Consider the following 20,904-nt stretch of genomic DNA (forward strand, 5'->3'; position numbering starts at 1 on the left):
CTGAGCCATACCAGCCAGGGCAAAGCCTCAAAGAATTTTAGTAAGTGGCTGATTAGGGTTAGGTTGTTATATTAAAAAATTAAAAAATGATTTTAAACTTTTTCTCCTAACAGGAATCTTTGAAGGAAGAAGATGAATCAGATGATGACAATATGTAACATTTACTTCAGCATTTATTTTAAATTTCTAATACAGTCCCCATGTAACTATTTTGCCTCTTGGATTATTACGTACCCACTGACCAATTTTCATTAAATTTTTGTCTTGTAATCACTGAAGTTTGATTAATATATGCTTGACAAAATTGGTGGGGGTAATTGAACACGTATTTACTTAGCATTGAAATGTAGACTTATGCCTATTTAAAAATTCCTTAGTTAAAATACTGCAAGCAGAGGCTTTGGAATCAGATTAAATTTAAAGCTCCATTCGTTCACTCAGCTAGGACTTAAAGATCATATCCTGCTGGGATGTTGTGTAAAAAGAAACCTACCAATGTAGTAAATAGGCAATTAATTGATGCCATTGTCCAGTTTTGTACTGAGTAAAATGATTGTTGGTCATCAGCCACTGTTAAATCACAGGGACACACAAGAACATGTTTTTCCTCCATTTTACTGTAGATTAAATATCCACAAAATTGCTATTCTGTCACTTAAATTTCTCAATCTGTAAAATAAAAATGCCCGTATTTTATGCTAAAAAAATAAATGAGAATCTATGTGTAAGTGCTCTTTAAAAAGAATTGCTACTAGGGAATATTCAGAATCAAAGCCTGCGAGAACAATTGTCATAACCCGAATAGTATCCTCTATATCAGGAAGAAACTATTTGAATTCAGGCCTATATACTAAGTAAACACCCTTCATTGGGCTCATGCCAGTATTACTCCATTCAACTGTCATGCTTTCCTAGGAAGGTAATCTAGTTACTGAGTCTAGCAGCAGGGTACTTCCTGGTTTGAGTAGTTCAAAAAGCCAATCATTGTGCTTCAATAGCTACTATACAAATAAGCCCCCAAAAATCTCATTGCCATGGTTTATTTTATATAAAATTGCCTATTACATTTTACAACTCATGCATTTAACTCAGAATGACACCAGTGCTGGCCTTGGCCAAACACCTACACAATTTTAAACTGGATCTATCTACAGAGAGATAATTACTAAGCTGACTATCCCAAAGCCAACCTATGGCCCACTGTTCTACTTTTGCAAACTTCCAAAGTAAGATTACTATATGGATCTTTTATTATGCTGTGAGGACATGAATTCTTATTCATATCACTGTAACTAATAACCCGTTTTAAAAGAGTGGTTATAAAGAAACTTGAATTTGAGAACCTAAGGCACCTGAAAACTAGTCTATATGCCATAACATCAGATAAACCTAAAAGCTGATAAACCCAGCATTTTCTTACATACAGATTTAATAATCTAGATTAATTTGTAGTGCACTATGCAACTACACTACTGAGACAGATTAGCCTCTGAGGAAAAAAAAAGCTGGGACATTTTACTTTGGACAAGGCTACAAATTTATTTTTATAAAAACAGTGATACCTTGATAATAACCTTGGTATCTACAAAAGAAAAGTGGTTTAAAGAATGGGCTGGCCAAAACGTTCGCTCGGTTTTTAAATAACGTATTCACCCTTTCGTTCCACCACCTTCTGCCATCTTTCAGGCAACTTCATAATTCCATCTTCCCAAAACTTTTTATCTCTCTGGGCAAAGAACTTTTCCAGGTGACACTTGCAGTCTTCCAAGGAATTGAAATTTTTTCCATTAAGAGAATTTTGTAAAGACCGAAACAAATGGAAACCTGAAGGTGCAATGTCTGATGAATACGGTGGATGAATCAGAACTTCCCAGCCAAGCTGTAACAGTTTTTGCCTGGTCATCAAAGAAACGTGTGGTCTTGCGTTATCCTGATGGAAGATTATGCGTTTTGTGTTGACTAACTCTGGACGCTTTTCATCAAGTGCTGCTTTCAGTTGGTCTAATTGGGAGCAATACTTATTGGAATTAACTGTTTGGTTTTCTGGAAGAAGCTCATAATAGAGGACTCCCTCCCAATCCCACCAAATATACAACATTACCTTATTTGGATGAAGACTAGCCTTTGGTGTGGTTGGTAGTGGTTCTTTTCGCTTGCCCCGTGATCTCTTTGGTTCCACATTATTGTAGAGTATCCACTTTTCATCACCCATCACAATTTGTTTTAAAAATGGAACATCTTCATTACGTTTAAGTAGAGAATCACATGCAGAAATACGGTCAAGAAGGTTTTTTTCGCTGAACTTACGCGGAACCCAAACATCAAAGCGATTAACATAACCAAGCTGGTGCAAATGATTTTCCACGCTTGATTTGGATATCTTAAGTATGTCGGCTATCTCCCGTGTGGTATAATGTTGATTATTCTCAATTAATGTCTTGATTTGATTGCTATCAACTTCAACTGGTCTACCCGACCGTGGCGCATCATCCACAGAGAAATCTCCGGCACGAAACTTTGCAAACCACTTTTGACATGTTCGGTCAGTCACAGCACCTTCTCCATACACTGCACAAATCTTTTTTTGTGTTTCAGTTGCTTTTTTACCTTTCTTGAAATAAAAAAGCATAATATGCCGAAAATGGTGCTTATTTTCTTTCATCTTCAGTATTAAAATGGCTATACAAAATTCACCAATTTAGATGTTTTTTTAAATGCATGCTGATGTATCAGCTGTCACAATACAATCTAACAAAATTGTTTCAAATGAAGTTCAAGACAACTAAGCACTACTAGAGCCATCTTATTTGCTTTTATTTCTATCATTCATAAAGCGACCTGAAAAATAAATGAGAAAAATCAAGTTGTAGGTCATCAATATTCTTAACTTACTGAAACAAAATACTCAACTTGAAGAGCAAATTAAGATGACAAATTAACATTTCTTTTATTATGTAAAACTATCCACTTACCAAATGTTAAAAAACCAGAAGAAACCCACAAACAAAAACCACAACTTGATGTAAAACACTCCTAATATTGTTTGTCTAGCTTTTTGAATTCTTTACCTTTGGAAATAGAACCCAGGCTTGATCTCTATTTTACTTGCCTACACTCTACCATATCTATACTGAATTTACCATGCCTAGGCTATTTTAAGGGTTTTTTCCTAATGACTCACCACCTCCCAAAGAAAGCCTTCTAAAATGATTTCCCCTTCTCCAAGTCTTTTACATGTTTCCCACTAAAGTAGTTGTCAAGCTAAGTAAAAACTTTTGTTCTGCTGTTTACGCATGTTACGTTGTTTACTATCCCTCCCACAGATAGGAGTTATTCAAGAAAACAAGTCAGGTTTTTGTCTTCACTGGTGAACAGTAGGCATTCAAATGCTAACGGTACATTTTTTAATTTGTAAGATTTCATACTAGTGACCTGCAGCATAAGGCATACCATTTCTGGCTATATATCCAAAGACACTCAAAACACTAATTCGAAAGAATATATGCATCTTCATGTTCACTGCAGCATTATTTACAATAGCCAAGATATATATGGGAGCAACCCAAGTGCCCATCAATAGAGAAGATAAAAAGCTGTGGTACATACATAGACGGAGTATTACTCAGCTGTTAAAAAAAAAAATGAGGGTACTGTGCTAAGACAGGCCAAAGACAAGTACCATATGTGGAATCTAAAGAAAAAAATTGAAACAGATTTATACAGAGAACAGATTGATGGATGCCAGAAGGGGTGTTGGGGGGCAGAGTGAAAAAAAGGTAAGAACTACTAATTGGTAATTACAAAATAGACAAAGATGTAAAGCATAGGGAATATAGTAAACAATGTAATAGCTATCTGTGGTGCCAGGGGGCACTTGAATTATCAGTGGCAACACTTTGTAACCTATGTGAATATATACGTGATGTGCTGAACACCTGAAATTAATATAAAAGTGTTGAATGCAAACTAATTGAAAAAATAAAGTACCCTGAAAAAACACTGGTTCACTACTGTATTCAGAGAGGCTTGTAAATTAAGGTGAGCATGGTTTATTACTTGTGAAGATACGGAAAACTCAAGCTCGGAAAATACATAAATTTGGGGGGAATCAATTCCTTTATAAAAGCACAATGGGATTTTTCTCGTTAAAATAAGTTAGGGCTTCCTTTCTGCCACCACTGTAACCGTAACAATTTAATAAAACTAACATCATAATTAAAGCCAGAATTATAAGCTCATAAAGGTTTCAAACCAGCTTTGTCATTTAATAATTGTGTCATCTTGGGCAAGTTACTTAATTTGCTCATCTATAAAAAGATTATATATGATTTAAATGGCATAAAAACAAATACTTAGGTATGAATGTAAATTTGTGTAAGATTTTATGTTGAAAATTATAAAACTGGAAGAAAAAATGAACAAACTGGTCAGAAGACTGAGTCATCAGGCCTCCCAAACTGATTTATAGACTGAATGTAAAGCCAGTGAAATTCACAAGAGGCTATTTTTTGAGGTGGGGTTGGGGAGTGGAAAGAAATCAAGCTGTTACTAAAATTTATATGGAAGAGAAATTAAAACAGCCAAAACAACTGCAAAAAAGATCCATTAATAGACATATTAACAGAACAGAAGAGTCTTTTTTATTAGAGTTTTTCTGTTTACTTTTAAGTTTTACTTATTTTTAGAGAGAGGGGAAGGGAGGGAGGAAGTGAGGGAAAGAAACATCAATGTGTGGTTGCCTCTCACACACCCCCTACTGGGGACCTGGCCTGCAACCCAGGCATGTGCCCCGACTGGGAACTGAACTAGTGACCCTTTGGTTTGCAGCCCAGAGTTCCATCCACTGAGCCACACTAGCCAGGGCAGAATTGTGTCTTAAAATAGACTAAAAAATATGGTGAATTGACCGACAAAGATGAAAAGGCAAATCAATGGAGGATATTGATTTTTCAGAGACTGCTGGAACAACTGGACAGACATCCACAATGCAAAAGCAAACCATACCTTGGTACTAGATACAGAAATTAATTCAAAGTGATCATAAGCCAAAATGTACCTCAAACTCTTAAACTTCTAGAAGAAAAGAGATCTCTGAATTTGGTTTTAAAAATGTTTCACTATATTAAAAACAGACAGACTTAATTTTACCCAACTTAAAAGTGTCTGCTCTCCTAAAAACACTGAAAAAGATACAAAAAACTTGAGGGAAAATATTGCAAATCACCTAACCGTACAAAGACTCTCAAAATTCAACAGTAAGAAAACAATCCAATTTTTTAAAAGGGCGAAAGATACAGATAATTCACATTACAAATAACTGATGTTCCTTCTTTGACCATCTAACCCCTTCAAAAGGTAATATAACCTTATGTATTCCTCCAGTCCATAAATAACAGCTCTTTAAAAAAAGTATATGCTGGTGTATTGTAGTTAATATACAGATGTTGAAGAGCAAGGGTCCTTGCACATTTTGTGTTTGAAGTATATGACTCGGACTTCTGTATGTGGAAACACAATGTGAAATTTTAGAAGAATTCATTAAAAGAGCTGAACTATGTAGTCCATATGGGAATGGGAATTGTTAAAAACAGGAAAAGTCAAGACTTCAAGACCAATGTTCAGTATAGGAGAATTATTAACATAGCACCAAGGAAATACTGATAATTAAAACAAAGGGAAATAGTATATGAGATTTAGTGGTATAAACATGATAACCTGTCATCTTTAGCAGACTGACTGGATTAAGAGTAAGCAGCAACCAAATAAGAGCAGTAAACAATCAATGCAAACATTTGGATGCCTACAATGTACCACACTGCCAGGAAATATTAAAAATAAAAAAAATACAATTATTTCCTCAGTGGGAAAAGGCACATTTAAAAATCACTAGGCAAGGCATATTAGAAATATGTATTACTATGTATACATATACTGCATGTACAAACTGAACTACAAATGTGTGTTTTGGGAAGGGGGGCAAGATAAATTAAGAAGCAAGAGAATTTCAGCTCTCTAATCAGCGAATTTAGAAAAACTAAGGATGTCCACAATTAGTAGGAAAATAGTTCTGAGATGGCGATAACTCAAACAAAATAAAAAGGCCAATCTTCATGAACAATTTAGATTAAGCTGTCCCCAACCTTTTTGGCACCATGGACCAGTTTCACCTAAGAGTGGGGAAGAGGGACAGGAGACAGTGCTCAGGCAAGCTTTGCTGGTGGCTGGGTTCTTAACAAGGTGAGGTGAGGACTGGTACTGGTCAAGAGCTTGGAGGTTGGGGGCCCCTGATTTAGACAGTGGGAATCTATGTGGTAGATAATTGTTTCTCCATTTGATTCAAAGACCACCTGCATAAGAATCCCCCAAAGAATGAATTCACTAGTCTTAAAGTGAGTCCCGGAATCTATATTGTGAGCAAGTTACCTAACATAATGCTAATGAATACAGTAACATTTGAGATTCACTGATTTGGACTCAGGTTATTAAAGGTGAACATGTTAATAGGAACAATTACCAAAAGGGTTTAAAAAGAAACTTCTGTCACAATGGAAAAATGGAGGATGAAACTAGGTCATGATGGGTATGTAGGAAAACTTTGTTAATTTTTTAAAGAAACACATGTATCAGAAATAAGAGCACATTCTGAGATAATGAAAAGGGAAGTATTTGGTAGAAACTTTATAGAAGTTGGTTTCAAATATCTCATTATTCAGCATCAGTTTTCTGAAAATTTCCAAAATGCCATGGAGCGGATAAGGAAGAAATTACCTAGTATTCAGGAATTAAAAAGTACCTTTTGTATTTTAGTCAAAAAAGAGAAAAACGGCTCTAACTTAAGGAAGGCCAGGCCAATTTAATGTTTGGTTCTACTACTGCAAAAGAATCTTAACACAAGATTCTCTTACCAGCAATGAGGGGATTCAAGTTTACACTGAAACTTATGTTCTACTGGTATTACCTGATTAGTTGATTTCATGTTCCAAGTACACTTTCCATAAAATGAAAAAACTACACAAGCCGTTAGAAAAATATTTTATTCTATAAAATAACCTGGTATACTCTGAAGATGTATAAAGAGCGTATTAAAAATTTAATACTTTATCTGTACTTCGATAATGTAGTCTAGGTTCCATTCAGATGATAATTACAGGGTGAGCAAGATTCTGCATTGATCCTTAAGTAGTAATAACGTTAAACTGTACATATAATTATCATTTCCATTGTCCTACCCTGAATATCAGTTTAGTAAGATTTCTTTGGGAAGGAGAAAATGGAATTTCATTGGTGACTGTTGGCAATTATAAAGTTTTTATATCAAGTAATATAAAAATAAAAGTCCAAGATAAAGACCAAGAGCAGTATACCTTTACTTTGAAAATAAAAGCAACTTTAAAAACATACCACCAAAGAAAGCAGACAACAAATTATTTTGGCTTGAAAATAAACTGTTCCTAAAAATTACTTCCTGAAATGATAAATCCATGGATTTGAAATATAAATTGTAACTAATGATAAATAAATGTTAAAGATTAAAAGTGGAGATTATAGTAACTGGAACACTTTCACTAGACTATGACAGCCATTTGCTATAAAGTTTGGAAGAAGATATCAAGCTTTGTAATGTTCATTTGTATAAATGGTGAAAAGAAAATAAGTAGCATTGTTTAAAAATATGGACATTTATTATTATAAAATCAGCTAGTTAAGTAAAAAAGCATTATATTTAAAAATATAAATACATGTTAAAAATGTAAATTGTGCTTCTTTTGAGTGCAATGCAAACAAGGTTATCCAAAGAAGAAACAAATACTTACACATAAGTATTTATACTATGGTCTTTAATTCCCTGTATTTGTTTTTGAAGAATCAGAGAAATTTAAACAATATAAAAACAAATTATAAATAAATATAAAAATATACCTGTACAAGATTTTTACTGAAGACATGATTCTTACTGTATAAATGCCTAAATGAGATTATAAATTAAAATGCTGAAGGGAAAAAAAGTTGATTTCATAGAAAACATGACAAGTAATTCATCATCTGTAAATGTTCTACTTCACTATTTTAGTTGCAAAAGATTCTATGAATCATTTTACTGTAAACTTTCCCCCAAAGATATTCTAAGATAACAATGTAGTCCACAGTCTATTTCTATTTATTGTAACCAGCTTTGGCCTATCGTCCATCGCTACTGAAAACAGAGTATATGTGGTTGAATACATATTTGCAGAGGAAAAATCTAATGGAAATGAAGATATTTTTTTCTTTATAGGCTATGTAATGATTCATTCACAAAATGAAAACACCTTTGATAGGGAAAGCTTAAAGAGGAGCACAGTATCAGCAAGTCATATACTAATTATTTCTGGGAATGAAAAGTTTCTCTTCCTGACAACCCTCTTTCATAACTCAAAGCCAAATGAAGCTTTCTGACAAATGTCTTCAAGTAGACACAGGATGTGCTACTTTCCCCCTCATCTTGATATTTGGACAGTTTCCAAACAATTTCAGGAGAGATGCTTTAAACATGAAACCCAGGCTCACCCATTCTTTTCCCTAAATGGAAATCTGACAAAACAGGAAGCACTTGGAAGCATAGAGAAGCAAGTTTTGTGGCTTACGTATTATTTACTGGTAACAGACTAGTTCTTCATGACATGTAATAAAATGCAGAACTTCACATTTGAGAGGAAAAAAAAAAAACAGCAAAAATTTGTCTTGGTTACCAGGGTTCCCTTGACAATTTCAAGGCCTTAAAGACAGTGTCACATGATACACAGAGGAATAAAAAACAGGAAGATGGCTTTTCTTTTTGTTATGTTCTTTCATATAAAAACTCTCATCTCTGTCCTGTTTAGGCCATCAATACTATACAAACACTGTAAGCATATTTATGAAAAGATTTCTGATTTGGTTTTAGGGAACCTTCTTAGGGAAAAAAATTTTGTTTGTGTTTGCCACAGGATTTTAGGTAAAGCTAAATACAAATAAATATGAATATAAACTGATAAAAGGGGGCAATTAAGGATTAGCAGACTCAATACATACTACCAAACATACCATAAGCCAGCCGAAAAAAAGAAAAAAAACAAATCTTTCCCTGACATCTTCCAGCTGCCCTCCTTTGCCTATAGAAACTTAACTACAGTGAAATTAATCAGTGAACCTGCTTAACTATTACTTCAAATATCTGTTTTACCAGCCAATGAAAGCATTTACAACAGTTGTTAAGCAAAACAGTGAGGTAGGTAGGACGTGAAATTTGATCCTATGCTGTAGTGAATAGCAGCAACTCTCCTTAAGGGCTAAAATTATCAAGACATTTTCTGATACTTCCTGATTCTCAGGGGTTGTTCAAACATCAATTAACCTTTCGGAAGTACATTAATATTGTAAGTATGCTTACAGGAGTTCTTATCTGAAAAAATACTGTACACTGTACTAGATTGGAACAGTTAAGTATTAGGAACTATAGATGCCTAGCACCATGCCACTTACACTCTAATAGCAAACACTCTGGCAGAGTAATGTACACCAGGTCACAACCAATGACAACAAGCTTATGATCAGAGCACAGAACATCTGGATTTCAAATACAGTGTTTTCTGTATTAAGATATTGATGCAATCTTGCCCTAGCTGGTGTGGCTCAGTAGACTGAGAGCCTGCCTGTGAAACAAAGGGTTCCCCGTGTTTCCTAGTCAGGGCACATACCTGAGTTGTGGGGTCAGGTTCCCGGTGGGGGTGGCACATAAGAGGCAACCACACACTAAGGTTTCTCTCCCTCTCTTTAAATAAAAATAAATTAATGCTGGGTATTTTTTTTTAAAGATTTTATTTATTTATTTTTAGACAGAGGGGAAAAGAGGGAGAAAGAAAGGGAGAGAAACAATGTGTGGTTGCCTCTTGTGCACCCCCAACAGTGGATCTGGCCCACAACCCAGGGTGTGCCCTGACTAGAAAGCAAACCTGTGACCCTTTGGATCGCAGGCCCACGCTCAATCCACTGAGTCACACCAGCCAGGGCTGTGATGGGTATTTTACCTCCCTATTTCTTTTAAATCCCATTCCCATTTCTTTTAAATCTCTAGGCCAACACCTTATCAATATTATAGTAATCAAGGATCAAGTCAATGTCTTCACAACATCTCTCACCCAGTTCCTATTCTCAGAGGACCCCTACTTTTATGCATTGAAGCATTACGGCATTGTGACAAGAAAAACGTACACGCAGAGTGAAAGTATGGGTTCAATAGCTGATTGAGCCAGGCTGCTTGTATATTGTGTTGGCAGCAGAACTAGCCAAACTTTTCAGAAATCTGGATCACTGCTGATAATGAAGATTAGAGGGTGGGCAGGTCTATGAAAAAATCAGTTTCTCTCAGAAAAACAATACCTTTGGTGGTTGATCAGATATAGAATCTTTAAACAAACAAACAAAAATCAAGAAAATATTCTAAAGAAAATCTTTGACCTGTGGATAATGCCCATTATGCTCTATGGTGTACATGTTCTTGATTCTGACCCAATTTCTAAAACCTCAAGTGATCTCATTTTCAGTAACTGATCAGGCAAGATGCTCCTGGTGTACAAACACTGACAAAGCACATTTTCATTGGCATATATTTGTTAAACATAATCTTTTAGCTTGTTATACCTTTTATAAACTTTCACTCCACAAATGAGTGCCTACAAAGTACCAAGGCTTGTGATAGGTTCTAACATTACAAAGGTAAATAAGGTATAGTTCTCTGCATGTAAGAATGTCATAACTTTGAGCAAAAAATCCTGAAATGCAACATAGAAAGTGGTAGGAATTATGTAAGAGGAAATACATGAAATTCACATGGACAGATTACCATAGTTGTAGAGATATCATGGAAAGCTTCACCCAGGTTGCAGTGTATATGAGAGGCAACCAATCAATGTTTCTCTCTCCCCCTTCCTCTCTCTTTAAAAACAATGAAAAAAAAAAAAAAAAAAAAAAGTCCTCAGGTGAAGATTAAAAAAAAAAAAAGTAGCCCACCCCCACCCCACCACAAGAAAAAAATATTTAAAAAAACCCCCAACAAGTAGCTTTTGACAATGTAGTAAGAGGGCAACATTCCAGATACTGGGAAAAGTATGAATAAAAACAAAAACCTGGGAAAACCCATGACAGCTTTCGTGTAACAAGAGCAACTAATACCTAAAGAGAAGCAGAAAGTTTGGAGGTTGAGCATTTGAGAAGGTACTACATGTGAGGCAGAGTCTAGATGCCTTATTTCTGCATGTAAATACAATAATGTACATTGTAAAACGTCCTTTGAATGACAAGACACTACTGACAGACACTATATCATATCATCATATACATTACCACCACCAATATATGAGTGCTTCCTAAATACGTGGCATCATTAGTCTAAGTGCTTTACATGTCTCAACTCATTTAATACTAATCTCAACGCTGTCAGATCAGGTCTATTAAGATCCCCATTTCACAGATGGAGCAGAGGTTAAGAAATTTGCTCTAAATCACCCCTCCCACAAAATGCCTGGCCGCACCTACACAGTCTAAAGCTGGAAGTATCTTTGCTACCCACTGAATGATTTATTTTCCTTTTATTTTACTGTATTTCTTCCCATTACTATTTATCCCTCTTATAACCCCTGCCCCTTGCAACCACCAGTCTGTCCACATCCATGAGTCCTTTTCCTTTTTGCTCAATCCCCCCACCCTATAACCCCACCCCCACAGTTGTCATCTTGCTCTCTGAGTCTCTCTATTTTGCTTGTTAGTTCATTTTTTTAAAAGCTATCATTCTAATGGGAGGTATGGAGAAGACCTGGTGAGAAGACATGGTGTAACTCAAATGACAGTCTTTGAAAAATAATCGGTACCAGAGAAAAGGGGTTAATGAAAAGAAAAGCAATTTGTGTCCCAGTGGAAGCACCAAAAAAAAAAAAAAAAAATTAAAATAAGGAAAGAGAAGCAATTAAACATACACAGTCATTAAAAACTAATGCAGAAAAACTAATGCACAAATGTTATGTTTCTAAATGTATTAATTACTTTTTCCTCAGTTTATTAATAGCATGTATCTTTGTAACTCAAAGCTAGCACGATGGGAAAACTTTTTATACGTAATTATTTAAATGAGATAAAAAGAGTCTTGATATAAACAACAAAATAGCTCAAATTTCATACATATACTAACCCTAAAAGTTTAGGTTTTATAAATACAAATTAAAAAGCCAAGTCAAAAAGAAAAATGTTTTCTCTAAAACAAAAAAGTAACCTTTTCATTGCTAATTAGCAGAACACATTTTTTGAAGTCTTAGGGGAAAAGGAAGGAACAGAACATGGGAAATTAACCAGCTAAATTAAATGCTGCCTCTTGAAAAACACTTAAAAGACAGCCTACTCTATATTTACATGTGTAGTTGTCAAAGTCCTTCCTTAAAAAGAACACTTACATTTCATCTGTTGAAATAAAAGGGGCTTACAAAAATAAGACAATTAACATCTTTACTTGTATTTCATATATTTAAAAGAATCTTGGCTAAGCATTCATGTTTCATAGAATTACATCTGTTTTTGCTCTACATTTTATTAAAATTGAAAGAACACACCAAACTCAATCCACCGAGGAAAAGGAAAGATATTTCACCGCACATATCTTAACAGCTTACAAGTATCCTGCCCTTGCTGGTGTGGCTCAGTTGGTTGGAGTATTGTCCCAGTGACCAAAAGGTCACAGGTCTTATTCCATGTCAGGACACACACCCAGGTTGCGGGTTCAAGCCCCAGTCAGAGCACATATAAGAAGGCAACCAGTATCTCTCTCTCCTTCTTTAAGCGATGAAAAAATGTCCTTGGGTGATAAAATTAGTAATTGTAATAAAATACAAATAAAAGCTTCCTTATATTCTGTAAGATGCTCTGTTAACACTATTTTTAAAAATCATGAACAACTAACCTCCCCTTAATTTTAGTTTAATTTAAGAATCATCTGGCTTTGCCTTGACTGGTGTGGCTCAATGGGTTGGGCATCCTGCCACAAACTGAAAGGTCATTGGTTCGATTGCCAGTTAGGGCACATGGTTATGTTGCAGGGCAGGTCCCAGGCTGCAGACCTACAAGAGGCAACTGATCAAGGTTTTTTCCACACATCCATATTTCTCTCCCTCTCCTTCTCTTCTCCCTCTCTAAAAATATTTCCCTGAACACATTTTACTATTAATTTGCTTTAACTTTTCAAATAGTACTTTAAAAATCAGAAATAAGCAAGTCCTGATAAAAGCAACAAAGTCTGCAGGGGTGTCCAACCTGCAGACCACAGGCCTTTTGCTGCCCAACACAAAATCATAAATTTTATTAAAACATTATAAGCCCTGGCTGGCGTAGCTCAGTGGGTTGAGCGCGGGCTGGGAACTAAAGTGTCCCAGGTTCGATTCCCAGCCAGGGTACATGCCTGGGTTGCAGGCCATAACCCCCAGCAACTGCACATTGATGTTTCTCTCTCCCTCTCTCTCTCTCTCCCCTCTCTTCCCTCTCTAAAAATAAATAAAATCTTTAAAAAAAAAAACATTATGAGATATTTTTTGTGTGATTACATGTTGCAATGTATTTAATGTGTGGTCCAAGACAAGTCTTCTTCCAGTGTGGCTCAGAGATGGTAAAAGGTTGGACACCCCATTGAACAAAACAAAAAGTCAAAATACAGAAAACAACATAAGGTTCAGTATATGCCTTGTCCCAATTAGGGACCTCATAAACCCTTTGACAAAAGAACAACAGATGCTTACTAGACTTTCCAAACTCTAACTTGTATGTTTAAAACTGATTTCATCTTTCTTACCGACCAGAAGTCTCTCCTGACTTTCCAAATTAGTTAATACTACCATCTATTCCCTGCTCTTTAAAATCTTGAGTGTTTTGTTTCCTTCCTTCTTACCTTTATAATCAGTTAGAGGTCAAATGCTCTCAACTCTTTTGCTTGCTCACCTCTTCCTTCCTCTCTCCAGGTCCTACTCCAGTTTCATCTTAGGCTGACACAACTGCAACAGTATCTTAATTGTCTCCCTACCTCCAATTCTTGTGTCATTTCTTCAGACACACTGGACACAGTTTCCAAATAATTTTCCAGTAATATATTTTGTGTACATCATACCCCTCTGTGTCTGTTCCAAAACCCTCAACTAAATATCTAATGTTAAACAGAAATTCTAAATGGAAAAGTGTCTGCACCAAATTACTACTGAATAGTATTTAATAAACTCAAAAGATTTTAAAAAGTGGTAAGCCTCTACATAAATGGACAGAAGTCTTGAGTAGACAAGGTATCTACTACTAATAATCATCAGTAAGTGAAATTATAGAAAATGGTCCAACCTCAGTAGTTAACAAAGAAAAAGAGAATGCAACATACTTTTCACCTATCAAATTAGCAAAAATGATTAGACTACCCAAAGGTGGTAGTTAAACTTATAGGGACAATGACAGGGTAAATTATAACTCTCCTGAAAAACAACACGGCAATGTTTCAAGAGTTATAAAAAATTAAACTCACTCTAGAAGACAAAAACTTCTTTTAGATTTGAGTATGCTGTATTATATAGCCCACATAATCAGAACAGTTTTAAAATTTCCATTAAAGAAAAAAATTTCTTCACTTTTAAACACTTTCACTGATGAGATCTTTATATGTCAAGTATTTTACCAGAGGTAAAAACAAACAAACAAAAAACATGAAAGTATTCACAGTATTCTGTGATTAAGAATCCAGAAATGAAATCCATGTGTATAGGTAAACAAATTCACAGGGATGATCCAATTTTGCAATTTCAGTCTAAAATACTACATTGGGAGACTGACTATATAGACTCATCAAAACTTCTGACCAAATAAATAAAACATTCTGCATTTAAAATAGCATTTCATCAATAGAAGCAATTAAGAATCTCACAATTTTCATTTTGTAGGAAACTATTTTATAAATTAATTTGGGCCTGTTGAAACTGGTTACAAAGTATATTTCTAACACAACTTTTTTTTCATTCATACCTAAGAGATGGTCTGGTGACTTTAATTACAGCTGCTTGTAACAGATCATAAAATCCCCTTTTAAAAAACTGAGGAAACAAAATCTTGAATAATTTTTGTTTTTAAAAGATTTTTAAAATCTATTTTTAGAGAGAGGGGAAGAGAGGGAGAGAAACATCTACGTGAGAAACATCAAGCGGTTGCCTCTCATTCGGAGGGACTAACTAACCCACAACCCTGCACATGCCCTGACTAGGAAAGGAACCCACAACTTTTAGTTGATTGGGATGATGCCCAATCAACTAAACCACACCAGTCAGGACTTAAATAACTATTCTTTTTGGATTTTGTTTTCTTTCTTTTTTTTTAACTATTCTTAAAAAGATTTTATTTATTTATTTTTAGAGAGGGAAGGGAGAAAGAGAGAAACATCAATGTGCGGTTGCTGGGGGCCACTGCCCGCAACCCAGGCATGCGCCCCCACCGGGGATCAAACCCGCGATGCCTGGCTCACAGCCTGCGCCCAATCCACCGAGCCACGCCAGCCAGGGCAGGATTTTGTTTTTCAAAGATTTTATTTATTTTTAGAGAGAGGGGAAGGGAAGGACAAAGAGAGGGAGAGAAAGATCAATGTGTGGTTGCCCCTGGGTACCCCCAAATGGGGACCTGGCCCAAAACCCAGGCATGTACCCTGACTGGGAATCAAACCAGCAATCTTTTGGTTCACAGGCCCACGCTCAAACCACTGAGCTACATCAGCCACGTATTCTTAATGACTTCTCTAAATTTATATTACATTAGTAATTACAAATCAATTTGGTATTAAATCAAATATTTGGACCACTAAAAATATTTTGAAGGTTAAGACAGCATCTGTGGAACATCATGAATTCTTAGAAACGAATTACTGTTAAAGAAAACCTAAGAGCTTATTTTACATATTTTGTATATGAAAGTGCATACAGATTTATAAGAAATATTGACAGAGCATCCATCATGCACTAGGCAGGCAAACATAGTAGTGATTAAAACCCCTATTGCTGTCCTCTGGAAGTAGTGTCTTAAACTGGGGAAGAGCCAAACCACTGCTAAGTAAAGATTATGAGGGGCATGTAAAGGGTCCTTACGAGGGTACAAAAGCAACAAGAGAATGCACATAAGAATGGAAAATTTTAGGGAGGGCTACAGGAAACAAAATAGTTAAACTCATGTTTTTGGCAACCTCTAAATCCCATTTCTGTGTAGAAGAATGTTTCATTGCATAAATGCCTAACTATTTAGAGTAAAAAAAATAAATTAGTTTTAAGAAATTATTCCTAAGATCCAATAAAAATTCTCAAATTTTACTACACGTGTGACTTAAAGGCTGTAATAATTCTACTTGAATAAACACAGACCAAGGAGATAAATTTTAAAAAAAGTAAAGCTAGTAAAAAACCCCAGAAAATTGGAGAAAATGTAGTAAAAGCAAAAAGGACAACAAAAAATGTAAGTGCAGTAAGAACAAAAGTTTTTTTTTTAAAGACTTTAGGGGAAAAGGAGAGAAATATCAATGTGTGGTTCCCTCCGGGTGCCCCCAAATGGGGACCTGGCCTGCAACCCAGACATGTGCCCTGACTGGGAATCAAACCAGAGACCCTTGGTTCACAGGCCTGCACTCAGTCCACTGAGCCACACCAGCCAGGGCAAAGCAAAAGTTTTTTGATGGAAAACTGTACAAGGATCAAAAGCCTTAAATGTATAATCCCCTTGGCCTTATACTTCCACTTCCAGGAATTGAGTCTAAAGAAATCAGGGATGTGAAGGAAAAGTTTGAGGCCTAGGAATTTTAGCCATAGATATCAGTTCTTAGTCAAAATCTTAGATATTCACACATATTGCTATAATAAAAAACAAGAGATCAGGATATATGAATTATTGCATACCTTTTCTATAGAACACTATGCAGCCATGAAAACGGTTTAACAACAAAGTATTTCCTATGTTCCCAATATTTTCTATAAAGAAATAAACATGGGTGATAAAATGAGCTCCAATGATGTTTATTTGGTAATACAAATGAAAAATGAAACCCCTTTTTATAATATGTAAGTATAGTATAAAAAATAATTACCTTTTGGTAGAAGGAATACAAGAGATTTTTACATACTTTTTTGCTTTTTAGAAATTTACAAATGCCCACTGATGTGTTATTGGATAGTAACAGCTCGAAGTTGTGTAGTAGAATTGGAGGTGGTTACCTCTGGAAGTTCAGCAGTACTGTTTATAACTTCCCTAAGAGAAAAAAATCACTTCCAAACTCTTACTGAAATATCACTTTTATATACCAGATTTTTAAATTGGGACAAAAAAATCATAAAAATGTTCCTATTATTACATAATAAAAATACGAAGTACTTAAAAATCCAGAAATGGGAAATACATGAATGAGTAGACGAATTCACATGTCCTCACTTTTGAGTTTCATTCTAAAAAAAATACCACACCTGGTAGCTAATTGTACAGACTCATTTGAACCCTTCACCAAAACAGAACACCTTTCAATGACCATCCTTCCATTTTGCTACTTACGGCTCTAATTTATTGGTCCACAAAAAATTTTTCCAGGCACCCTCCCCAATTTTAGAGTTTTACAGATATTACAACTCACCTCAGTAACACTTCCTGAGAGGTCCTGTTATCTTCAGACCAACTGCCAACAAAACTCAGTAAATTATTAAATCACTGAACCACAGCGTTCAAAACAGGTATTATAAGGATAATTTTTTACAAAGCGACAGAGATCAGTGCCACTAGATTACTCAATAGAAATACTAACATATTTCACTCTTAATTTTGAGAAAAATCACTGTTATGAATGAAAAACTGATTCGGCTTTATTTAAGCTGTTCTCAAGTAAATTTCTTCAACGTACACCATTAACGGTATTTTTAATCTCCTTACTTCATTCTTTGTAACAACTTGCTCCATTTCCACCATTCCAAATGTGTTTTTGATCACTTAACGGAATACTGGATTTTGCTAAGAGACCACCACCAATGGCTGTCCTGAAATGAATCCTACCGGGAGGTCCTTTTTAACTAAGGTGCTTTCTGTTCCTGCAAAACCGCTGCTTTTTCCTTTCAAAAATTAGGATAAGCTTCGTGGAGTGGGGAACAGCTACTAAGGTCAGAACAGCAACGTCTGTGCTAGCAAATGAATTCCTCGGCATCCCGAAACCCAGAGCTTAATCCCGTGAGGAGCACGCGGAAACACCAGTCCCCACGCACTGTGTCTAAGAATCTTTTCCTTCCCAGTCTTAATTAAGGAGCCCACAGCCAGTGGCACTTGGTTGACAATGCGACAAATTTCCGGAATACACTTCCAAAGGGAGAATGAGCTGTTCCGAGAGCAGCAGACCCCGGAAAACCTCTCGTGTTCTCTAGATAATGCCAAAGACCAGCCCAGAAAAAGAGACTTCCCCCGCGCCTCTTTCTCTCTCGCGGCGGGAGAGAAAGCCTCGCCCCCTCTCATCCCGCCCTCCACTTCCCACCCCGCCTCAAGGAGAAGTTTGCCATGGCTGCCCAGTGGCCCCTTCACTTCCGGTGCCGCTAAAGCTGCGCCATCCCCCAGTCAATCGGACAACCATAGGTTCCAACTGACCTTTCAAACAGACCCGCTATTCCTCCGATCTTCATTAGGTCTTGTTCTGGAGGGAACCGCTGACGGGTGCCGCACTAAATAGAATCTACGGGAGAAGGACTTCCCTATCGTCTCACCACAAACATGAAACGCGATAGATCTGCGGCCACCGCAGCCCAGACAAAATGGCGCCGAGAAACAGGCTTAGCGCATGCGCCTTGGAAAGACTCTGTCCCGCCCCCGTGCAAGTCCTGGCCGCAGTTCTGGGTTCGGTTTCCATGGGACACTCCAGTGCCAATCCTTGTGCGGAACTGTTCTTCCTGACCCCTCAATTTACCAATCAGTGCTCAATCAAGCACATCCGGAATCTTTTCTACCAATCCTTTTTCAGTACTTGCTTACTCAATATCTGATTCTCCAGTAATGTTAGACCTCGGAAGCAGCCAATCATAAGTGGAAGATGTCCTACCTGCTGTTTTTCACACCAATCCGTGAAGTTTCAGAGTCACATCCAATGAGGAAGGCAGGTAGCGATCTCCAATCCGAAGCGGTTCGGCGTCATGAGCAGCCAATGAGAGTTCGTGTAGAAGCGAGCCTGCTCAACAGCTTGTTATTTGGTGGATTGTGGCAGTAAATCGGACGAGTGGGGAACCGGGCGCAGGAATTGCCGCCGCGGTCAGGAGTGGTGCTGCCTAGCCGGGGGCCCGCGGTGGTCAGTGGGGCGGAGGCCTCGGGAGCTGACAGCGCGCACTTCATCCACAGTTGGTAGGTGGGGAGGAGGGAAGTGGGGGATACTGAATGGACCAAACGGCAGTAGCAGCTGCTGCTTCTGCCTGGGGTCCCAGTGCAGTCGGAAGCTTTGGAGGTGGGGAAGGAGGTGCTGGGCAAGCGGTGCGTTGAGCGCCGGGGAAGGAGCAAGTAGTGGAGCAGCTATAGCAAGTGCGGGAACCACCGCCACAGCCTCGGCCGCTTCCCCGGGAAAATGGCTGTGGGGCTGGCTGCGCTGCTAAGTTTGCTTCCGTGCCGTGAAGAGCGGGCTGCTTTGGGGAGCTGGCCCCCAACTCCGCGGTGCGTCCTCCAGTGTGGAGTCCGTAGCAGGACCCGAGAGGCTGGGGGCAGGTACCTCTCTGGGCTGTACAAAAAGTTGAGGCGGGCGCTGGGAGGAGGCGGCGGCTGCCGCTGTGCGGCTCCCCTCCCCTCCCACACACTGTCCGAGCCACCTCCCTCCTCCTCTCCGCCCTCCCAGCCCCCTTCCTCTGCGCGGGTCTCCCTTCACCCTCGCGCTTCCCGCTGAAGGCCTCGGCCCGTGCCACTTCGGGTGAAGAAGCGCTTCTTTCTGACATGGTGCAGAGCGGAGGAAGGAGAGCAATGGCGCCGTGACACTCCGCTGCCGCCACCGCGGGCCCGGGGCGGGCCAAGGGGGCCGAGCGGCGGAGGCGGGGCGCGGGCCGAAGTCGGGGTATCCGGGGGACGGCCGAGCAAAGACTGGGCGACCGCGCCTATCGGGGAGTACGGGAAGCCCAGACAGTGCCGTGTCCTTTTCCTGAGCGATCGGTCCTGGGGATCCGAGTTGAGCATTCCGGGTCAAAGTGGCGAGCGAGGCGGGGGCGCGGTGGGCCGCTGGCGAAGTCCAGGGCGGAACGGGCGCCCGCGGCATTCTCGCTGCACCCTCCGCCCCTGTGTCCCAGTTACCCTCGGAGGGGATCTTCTTATCCCATTGCTGGTGAGGGTTCTGCCCTTCCCCGCTGGCATTTGTTTACTTTCTTTCCTCGAGTCGCTCCCCTCTGTGGACTGATTCTGGCTTGTCTTTCTCCCCCCCCCCCCCCTACCATGGTTCTAGCGACGGAGTACTTAGCTGGTTGAGCTGGAACCCCATAGGTCACCAATAAAATGAAGGTAAGTGGAGTCATCGCCGCTGTGAACCTCGTGCCCTGGACACAGCCTGTATAGAGGCTAGTGCTGTGTGGAATGCCTTTTTTTTTTTTTTTTGCTGCTCAAAATTGATTCCTCTACTAAGCAGCGCTTTCTGAAAAGGAGGACGTATTGAATGGGTGAGAAATGATCGTTGTGTCTAAATGCAGTCATTTCGGCCCCTCTCTGAAGCAGTTAGCACTTTGGAAAGGCTGTTGCAGCCTTTCCATTGTTGTCCATTGGGCTAGTATTTTTAAACACTTCCTGTGTTGGCAGCAACCTTTGCAGAAGTAAAGCTTTTGTCCTGCTTTGGTTCTTTGGGGTAGTTTTTTGAAATTTTTA

General features: G+C 38.2%; 3 protein-coding genes across 7 annotated transcripts in view; 2 read left to right on the forward strand and 1 right to left on the reverse strand.

The window, feature by feature from the left end:
- Window positions 1–1,528, forward strand: part of PSMA3 (proteasome 20S subunit alpha 3) — a 23,213-nt gene extending 21,685 nt beyond the window's left edge. Inside the window, exon 11 of the mRNA XM_028505712.2 lies at window positions 114–1,528. Within this exon, the coding sequence (XP_028361513.1) occupies window positions 114–158 (45 nt within the window). The 3' untranslated portion in view covers window positions 159–1,528. The remainder of the gene's footprint in view (window positions 1–113) is intronic.
- Window positions 257–20,032, reverse strand: LOC114491621 (histone-lysine N-methyltransferase SETMAR-like). 5 transcript variants are annotated; one of them, XR_004899560.1, is made up of 4 exons: window positions 18,673–19,176; window positions 17,681–17,722; window positions 10,862–10,953; window positions 2,821–2,838 (listed from the first exon to the last, which is right to left on the reverse strand). XR_004899560.1 is itself a non-coding variant. In XM_028505711.2 (2 exons), the coding sequence occupies exon 2, from the start codon at window positions 2,660–2,662 to the stop codon at window positions 1,637–1,639; it is 1,026 nt and encodes a 341-aa protein (XP_028361512.1). In that variant the 5' UTR covers window positions 2,663–2,838; window positions 18,673–18,909; the 3' UTR covers window positions 257–1,636. The 5 variants fall into 5 exon arrangements, 1 of the variants encoding a protein (XP_028361512.1); XR_004899556.1 differs by lacking the exon at window positions 10,862–10,953 and having other exon boundaries at window positions 611–2,838; XR_004899559.1 differs by lacking the exons at window positions 2,821–2,838; window positions 10,862–10,953 and adding an exon at window positions 17,175–17,304.
- Window positions 19,280–20,904, forward strand: part of ARID4A (AT-rich interaction domain 4A) — a 63,919-nt gene continuing 62,294 nt past the window's right edge. The window contains 2 exon segments of the mRNA XM_028505710.2: window positions 19,280–19,416; window positions 20,492–20,547. Of these exon segments, the coding sequence (XP_028361511.1) occupies window positions 20,542–20,547 (6 nt within the window). The 5' untranslated portion in view covers window positions 19,280–19,416; window positions 20,492–20,541.

Source organism: Phyllostomus discolor, chromosome 1 (assembly GCF_004126475.2).
Source record: "Phyllostomus discolor isolate MPI-MPIP mPhyDis1 chromosome 1, mPhyDis1.pri.v3, whole genome shotgun sequence".
Lineage (NCBI taxonomy): Eukaryota > Metazoa > Chordata > Mammalia > Chiroptera > Phyllostomidae > Phyllostomus > Phyllostomus discolor.

Bases quoted from the DNA above. Each gene is read 5' to 3' on its own strand.
- LOC114491621 (XM_028505711.2), bottom strand. From the start codon at position 2,662: ATGAAAGAAAATAAGCACCATTTTCGGCATATTATGCTTTTTTATTTC.